The 8901-nt window shown below is 36.2% G+C and overlaps 1 protein-coding gene across 1 annotated transcript; it reads left to right on the top strand.

Annotated features, from left to right (window-relative positions):
* The first annotated feature begins 7566 nt into the window (after positions 1 to 7566).
* LOC113716272 (dirigent protein 2-like) lies at positions 7567 to 8145 on the top strand. The gene has a single exon (XM_027240560.2). It carries the CDS (start codon positions 7567 to 7569, stop codon positions 8143 to 8145), a length of 579 nt encoding a protein of 192 aa, XP_027096361.2.
* The last annotated feature ends 756 nt before the right edge of the window (positions 8146 to 8901 follow it).

Below are 8901 nucleotides of genomic sequence, written 5' to 3' on the forward strand. Positions count from 1 at the left end.
ATAGTTAGTTGAAGATGAAGGCACACGTCCTCTTCCTCTTCCTCTTGCACCAGCACCCTCACTTTGAGTTGGATTGACATTTCTTCTTCCTCCTGTACCAGCAACTTCATCCTGATTTGGATTCCCACTTCCTCTTCCTCTTCCACCAGCACTTTCACTTTGATTTTGAGTACCACTTCTTGTGGATCTACCTTTGCCCCATCTTCCTTTCCATCTTCCTACAGAAAAAGGAGGCTGCTTTCCAAGATAAGCATAGTTGGAGTTTATCCTTCCCTTTTCAGCATCAGTCAATGTATTGTTTTTCTTTGTCCTGGAGGCTTGATTCTGGAGTGGTTGCCGTTGCTTTTGCTGTTGTGTTGACTGATTGAAGGGTGGTGGTTGGTGTTGTTGTCTAGCCTGAAATAGCTGTTGTTGTTGGTTGTTTTGTGATTGATTCTGCTGTTGGGTAGGCTGTCTAGATTGCTGTCCCTGCTCTTTATTTGCATGAGAAGATTCAAGTACACCCTGCTTTTCTCTCCTTCCCTGAAAATGTAAATCTGGTCAGATCAATATGTGGATTAATGTACAAACAATGTTAGTGAAAATTCAAATTTCATACTCGTTTGGACTGTTGCTTTTCTGAATTTTGGCTTTGCTGTTGCTGCTCAGCCCCTCTATCCCTTGAACAAGTTGCAGCATTGTGGCCAGTCTCTCCACATTTTCTACAGTGCATCACAACTATCTTGCGCAGCTTTGTACCATTTCCCTTTTCCTCTGTTATATCCCTTCTTCTAGCCTTTTTTGGCCTTCCAGGTTGTACACAAGCGACTGGAGGATCCATTTCCAAATGCTCAGAATTAGGCCAAAATGAGACCCCACTAATTGGCTCCAAGACATTCTCATAAATTTTAGCAAACAACTCTCTTGAGTAGCATGGGGCTGTGAACTGCATTGGATTTCTATCAGACACCAGCATTGCAGAAATGGCATGAATACACGGAATCCCACTTATCTCCCAAAGTTGGCACGTGCATGTGTTTTTTCTGAAATCTACTGCATATTGAGCTGCCCGAGGACCTTTCACTTGGTAGCCATACAAACCATTCCAGATTGGCTCCCAAAGACAGGCCTGCTTAATTCTATCCTCAATCAATTCTTTGATTAGGGGCCCTACTGGTTCAGTCCATTTAGATATCCCTTCTCTTCTTTGTTGGATCCTCTGCATCACCTTCTCTCTTATTTGTTCAAGCATTGATATTATTGGTTTGTCTCTGGCTTCAAGAATGAACGCATTGAAGGTTTCACAAATATTGTTTACCAGCATATCACATTTCGTATGGACTGGAAAAAATGCCTTACACCAGTGCCTGGCATGAGGTGCTTTTTCCACCCATTTAAAGGCCTCACAGTCAAAATCTTTCATGTCTTCCATGGCCTTGTTGAACTCTTCCATACTTGTACTAGTGGCTATACCCCACATCTTGGATTTCAAAGCTTTGCCGGGATGTTTCTTTTTAAAATTTCTGTACATATGTTGTACACAATATCTATGCTCACTCCCAGGAGGTATCTCAGACATAGCTCTGTCCAATCCCTTTACAAAGGTAAAAAAACATGAGTCAACACTCAAACTGATAAATATGAAGGATATCGTTTCTATTGGAACAATTGTTAACACTCAAACTATATTGATATTCTTACCTTTTGTTGATCAGAAATGAAGGTGTAATGATGTTGATTGTCAATATTCAAGTCATCAGCAAGGAGTTGAAGGAACCATTTCCATTGCTCTCCAGCTTCTTTTTCAACAACTGCCCATGCAATGGGCCACCATCCATTGTTAGGGTCAACACCCATAGCTGTTAGTAATTGACCACGATGAGTTCCTTTAATATGACAACCATCAAGACCTATTAGTGGCCTGCAACCACTAAAAAATCCCCTCTTAAGTGGCCCCAAACAGCAATAGAATCGCATGAATGTTGGATTACCACCAGGTTTTCTGAATGGAGTGAATACAATTTTAGTCGTTGTACCTGGATGAGTTTTTTTAAGCTCCTCAGAGTACCTACCCAAAAGTTTGTACTGCTCTTCAGCTGAACCCTTCACAGTTTGGGTAGCTAGTGCTCTTGCTTTATATGCCACTGCTCTAGTGATTTTGGACCTGTACTCTTCATCAACTGTTTGTATTAACTCTTTCACAGGCAGTTGTAGGTTGGATCTGTACCTCTCTTCATACCTATTTGCCAACCACTTTGAGGTAATAGCTCTATTCTTCCAAGCATGGCCACAGTTTTCATGCTTATCATAGATTGACTTCACCACTAAGTCATTTGTGCCTAGACAATTTACTGTTGAGGCAAAAACAAACCACCTACAGGGGTGCTTACATTTTGCTCTAACTCTTTTTCTCTCATTTTTGCAAGGCTTCACAGGTTTACCATTAACAATTGCATAGTTTTTAAGAGCTTCTTTGAACTCCCTGCTATCAGCAAATCTTTGCCCTTTAAAGAATTTTGGATTCTTCATGTCCCTCTCTGGGATAAAGTCAATGAATTTAGGGATATGTCCTCCCCTTTCCTCAGATGACTCTTCCCCACTATCTAGTTGATCATCTATTTTGTCCCCATCAAATGCAGCTCCAACATCTATAGATTTTGAACCAAAAGTTGCAGGCTGTCTTGCTTTATTTTTTTTGCCTTTCTTTTGTGATTGTTGGGTAGGAATGTTAGAAGTTCCAGTCACATCTTCATGCTCCTGCTGCTGCCTTCCCACAGATTGCTGGTCATTTTATGTTTCATCTATACTGCCTGCATCCTCAAACATCAAGTCATCTCTGCAGAAATTATCATCAGCACTGAACTGCTCATTATCTGAGCTGCTGGTCGTGTCATCAGCAGCATCATTGTCTCTACCCTTACTAGTACCTACCCCTCCCACTGTTTTAGTTGTTGTCTTTTGTTTGCCACTTTCAATTTCAGCCTGTGAGGTTGGAATCTTTTCATTAAGAATGTCTTTCTGCACCTGTTTTTCTGTTAAATTTTCACCTACACTTGCACCACTTTTTTTTTTTAATTTTGAGTTTCAGCATTCAAAGGCTTTTTGGTTAATACCATATCAGTACAAGGCTCCTCTATAACTCTGCCCTCATCATCTATTTCTTCTATCAAAACACCAGATTTTGGTGGTGCTGCATATGTCTCTACTGGCTCATTGAATTGCATTTTCAATACCTCTTCAATGGTCTTATGGTCACAGTAAACTTCCATCACCTTATATTCCTATACCCAACTACAGAACTGGTTAACATGTTGATCAGTTTGCAATTGCCTTAGTCCATCAGGTAGAACACTTGTCGGCTCAAGGTAATAGTACAACACAGCTTCCTCTTCCCCATACCCCAGTTTTTTTAACATTTCATTAATCTCAAGCACTGACATTCTATCACCATCACACAAATCTATATGATCAACTTCACCACCAGTATAAAATCTGTAATCCGAACCATTAAACTTGCCCCCATAGTGCAATCTAATAGTAAAATATTCACTCCCATGTTCTGTACAATCATGTATCAAATTAAAGTCAAAATTCACTATATTCATAGAGTAGTAAAAAATAAGCAGCAAAATTGCTAAATAAACAATTGCCCATGCAACATCAACTATTTTTTGTCAAACTCTATACCAGAAATTTCATTAATTTACTATTTTTAGTAAACTAATAATGGACCACAGATATAGTAGGACCCCATGCAACCTACCAACAGGACAAAACTCTCAGACCCTGTTTCCACCCAATTAATTTAATTAAACTCCACTATATCTAAGCCCCTCTCAACCAACATCTAATTCTTTAACAGCCCTTAAATTGTTCAATAATAACACAACAATTACACACACAAACCCCGACGATATAAGCTTACAAATCAAGAGGCACATTACCGTATACGAGATATGGGTCAAAATATGCATCCCTCCTTCTGATCATCCATTTCATTTCTCCGTCCATCTGTAGCTTTCAATGCAGAATTTCTCCCATGCAACCTTCAATAGCTGTAATTGAAAGATTATCTAGCCATTCTTATACTTTAGATGAAATTTCAACAAGAAATGGGATTTCAACAAATGGGCAAAACTCGATTTTTGGAAAGGATTTCCATTGCTTCGATTTTGCCTTGCTTAAGAATTGAAGAGTTGCATCTTTCAATCTCTTTTTACGCTACTTAGTTGCTGGTCCCGAGGGTGCAAACATGAACGGACAAAAATGCCCTTTACTTCCTGTTAGATTTGTGGTTAAAGTCATCAGAAGTTCTCAAAGTATGCATTTTTAATTGTTTAAGGATCAATCGGAAACAAATTTTAGATGGGGGGCCAAAAGATGACAACGACAATAGTTTAAGGGCTCCTCAGGTTTTTTCCTCTGCATGTTTTGATCATTTTATATGTGCATGTATTGATTATTTTGACAAAAGAATGATCTAGAATGCATTTTAAAAAATTGGGGTGAAGTGTGTAATTTTTAATTGGTGAAAATTTTCTGCAAAAAATTGCAGCTCAGTGATAAGTGTTTATTATAAGTGTTTTTAAGTAGAATTTTGTGCTTATTTTTTATATAAATTAGGATATTTTAAAATGTAACTTGCTTCCTAAACTTCTAAATTTTGTGAGTTTCGATTGAGAAACTTAATGTGCAAAGTTGGTTATATTTGTAGGAATGGATGTGAATTATCAATGTTGGATCGAGATGGATTCAATTCGAACTCATTAGCACTTGATTCAACGACAATTCGGAAAGTAGAAGAGCATCAAATACAAGTATTATTGGTGAAATGTATGAACAACACTTGGACATCTTGCAAGTGATATTAGTGATGAATTGGAGCAGAAAAGAAGCAAGAAAACGTACTAGAAGACAACACGTGACCTCAAATACGCGGGCTTATGTGCCCTATTGTAGGGTCACGTATTGTGCCCTGTATTTCTACAACTTGCTCTATTTTTACACTACTTTCCAACTGAATTTTAGCTCAAAATTTCAGTTGCACAAGCTCAAGATTCCTTAGGAAAGAAAAAAAAAAGCTTTATGTCATATCATTTTCCACTTTTTGACTCTCCTAACATTATACATGTAAGAATCATTGAAGAGAGAGGAAGTTCTTGACAGTAATTAGTTGTAGTTTTTTCTTCTTCTCTCTAGTTAGGAACTTGTAAGAAAAACTTGGAGAACTCATTGTATCACTTATTTTCAGGTAATTTTGTTTCAAGTTTTTAAGGTTTTCCATTATCCCACAATACAATAGAAGAAATTCTTGATTATCAACTTTGAATGATATATCTGCTGAGTATACCATTCTATACAAACCCATTTTGATAGGTGGCCACCCATTTATATTTAGTTCTCTCTTAAAATTTTTTACACTCTACCTAACTTTTAGAATGTAATCATATTTCATTCAAACCACTTATATGCAGAAAAATCAAAAGTCAAGATTGATTTAGCTACTGAGTGTTAGTTCGGAACCTTATTAAAGTGGTGGAAGTTTGAAGGTGCAAAGCGGAGTTAATTTTTTCCCAGAACCTTGTGAAATGTGTTTCATTGTTTTGTTTTTTGTTTTTTAATTAAAAGTGTTTCAAGATTTCAAGGTTTTCCATTATCTCACTATATAACAAAAGAAATTCTTGACTCTAAGCTTTGAGTGATATATCCGCCATGTACACCAGAGCATTCTACACAAACCTACTATGATAGGTGGCCACCCATTGAGGTTTATTTCTCTTTTGAAACTTTATATGCTCTACCTAACTCTTTGAAATGTAATCCTATTTCATTGAAACCATTCATATGCAGAAAAATCAAAAGTCAAGTTTGATTTATCTTCTAACTTTAAGTTTGGGACATTGTTAAACTGGTACAAATTCGAAGGTGCAAAGTGGAGTTAATCATTTCCTAGAACCCTGTTAAATGTATTTCATTTTTTTTAGGTAAATGTGTTTCAAGTTTTCAAGGTTTTCTATTATTACACTATACTGCAAAAGAAATTAGGAATGGCGACGGGGCGGGGATGAGGCGAGGGAATCCTCCCCCACCCCATGCCTCGCTACCCACTAATCCCCCTTGCCCCATCCCCGCCCTACCTCGCTTCCCCCAGGGAGGGCATCTGTGGGGCTAATAAAAATTTGTCATACAATTTCATTATAGTCAAATTTGAACAGAGGATCAAATACTTAAATGCCAACACATCATCAAATTATTATCCATTGTAATTTTATAATTGTAACCCATAAAAATAATCAAACAAAAGTTATTTGAATACAATCCAACATGATGAAATAAATACAATTAAAGTAGTCAAGTTTTCACTTTCGACACAAATACAATCCCTAAATTATTGTGTTAAGTGTAATTAGAAATTTAGTATAAATGTATTAGTAAATTTGATATAACTAATTAATAATTTCTATTAGTAGACATATATAATTATTAGTATTCGATAATATCAATTATATGACAAATACTAATATACATTATATAACACTTATAATTAATAATATCATTATTGTGAGTTTGTAACTAATTAAATTAAGGATTAATCTTTCCTACACTGACAGTGTATACACTATCAACGTTGGATGAATGACAACTATGCAAAATTTGAATTTGAAATTCAACTTTTGCACACATGTCATGAATCCAACGCTGATAGTGTATACACCGTCAGTGTAGGAAAGATTTACTCTTAAATTAAATATCATATATATAATTATATACATATACATATATATATATATACATAACTTTTTGAACAGGTGTGGGGCGGGGGTATACTCCCTCCCCGCCCATCCCATTTTTTAATGCGGGAAAAAATTCCCTCCTGCCTCGTTAGCCTATGGGCACCCGTTCCAATTGCTATCACTAAAAGAAATTCTTGACTATGAACTTTGAATGATACATCTATTGAGTATATCGCACCATTCTACTCAAACCTATTGTGATAGATGGCCACCCATTGATGTTTAATTTTCTCTTAAAACTTTTTATGCTCTACCTAACTTTTAGAAATGTAATCCTATTTCATTGAAACCATTTATATGCAGAAAAGTCAAAACTCAACATTGATTTATCGGCTAAGTATATGTTGGAACCTTGTTAAAGGGGTACAAGTTTGAAAATGCAAAGTGAAGTTAATCCTTTTACAGAACCTTATTAAATTGTTTCGTGTTTTTTAGGTAAATGTGTTTCATGTTATCAAGGTTTTCCATTATCCCACTATATATCAAAAGAAATTCTTGGCTACGAACTTTGAATGATATATCTGCTTGGTACACCACACCATTCTACACAAACCTATTGTGATATTAAAACTTTTTGTGCTATACCTAACTCTTTGAAATGTAATACTATTTCATTTAAACCATTTATATGTAGAAACATCAAAAGTCAAGATTGATTTAATTGTTCTACTATAACCATTTGTAACTGCTACTTCCTCCATCCTATAAATATTGTCATTGAACAAATTATGTTTACTATCTAGCTATTTGTTTCTTCCTTCTTTGTTTTTCAGCTTGCCTTTCAACATACAAAATGGCAAAAGGTTCAGCTTTAGCATCCATCCAAATTTCCCTTGTGCTATTACTAGCAATCTTTGTTTGTTCAGAAGCTGATCTTCTTGACCCTTACTACTGCTGCCGTGGAAAGGAGACCAAGATTACTGTGTACCTTCAATTGTTTACAGGCGGACCAAAAACCACCAGTGTTGCAGTTGCCGGCGCCCCTGGTAGGCCCAGAACTCTCTCCGAATTTGGAACCATTTTTGTTAATGATGCTAACATGACAGAAGGCATCAGCTACAGATCTCCAACTATTGGTCGAGCCCAAGGCCTTTATATAGTTTCAGCCCGTAATGGATCCAGCTCACAGGGCTTATTTTCCCTCCTTTTCTCCAACTCACAATACAACGGTAGCACATTGGAATTCCAAGGACCAGGATTTAACTTACAAACAGGTGGTCCGACGAGTGAAATTCCAGTAATTGGTGGCACCAAAAAGTTTAGGCTTGCTCGGGGATATGGACTTTTTAAGATAGTTCGACAAAATCTGTCACTGAATAATACGGTTATAATGGGCAACATTACCGTAGTGTCCAATAATAAGTTTGAATAATAAAGGAAAAACCAATAATAAAGAAAGCCAATTACAGGCCATATACGTACTTGGCAGTCTATGTTTCACATGTACTTCTTGTTCACTCGACTATCTTAATAAGAAATCCATCTAGGAGGATGGGAAAAAATAACTAATAAAAGAAAAATAATAAATTAGAAAACCAAGTATAGATTTTTATCTTTATTGCGGACTTATATGTACTTGGTGATCAATGTATGACTTTTCTTCATGCACTTTTTGTTTCGTCAATATGTTCATCTTAATAAAAACACTATCGGTGTTCTTCAATTACACTTGGCTTCGCATTACATAAGCTTGTGAATGTGTTAAAATAAGATATTTGCATTTACTAATAGAGATGTGTATTGAAACTTAGATAAAATCTACTCCTAATTGTGGAATTTGCTTGAACTGATGGTGTACGTTGATTATTGCTTTTTACATATGCAAAATCCCCACTATAATGTTTTTGGAAAATTTTTTAACTATCTCCCCTGAAGTTTTTTATTATTACAACTACGTCCTCTAGGGTCTTAAAAATTTATGCTCACACTCCTTGATATTTTGAAAAGACTACAACAGTCTTCACAAAAACTTAAAATACTAAGTGACAATCACGTTGGAAAAAGGAAAAGGGAAACCCTTCTAATTAAGCTAATGCCTCCCTATCCTAAAAGTTCCAACCCCATCTAATGTAGCACGTTATATTTCATTCCCAGTTGTGGTGAATGGATTTTTTCTGAGTTCTGTGAA

This window comes from Coffea arabica, chromosome 10c (assembly GCF_036785885.1).
Source record: "Coffea arabica cultivar ET-39 chromosome 10c, Coffea Arabica ET-39 HiFi, whole genome shotgun sequence".
NCBI lineage: Eukaryota > Viridiplantae > Streptophyta > Magnoliopsida > Gentianales > Rubiaceae > Coffea > Coffea arabica.

What these genes read in the sequence shown, in the direction of transcription:
- LOC113716272 (XM_027240560.2), top strand. Translation starts at nt 7,567, where the DNA reads ATGGCAAAAGGTTCAGCTTTAGCATCCATCCAAATTTCCCTTGTGCTA.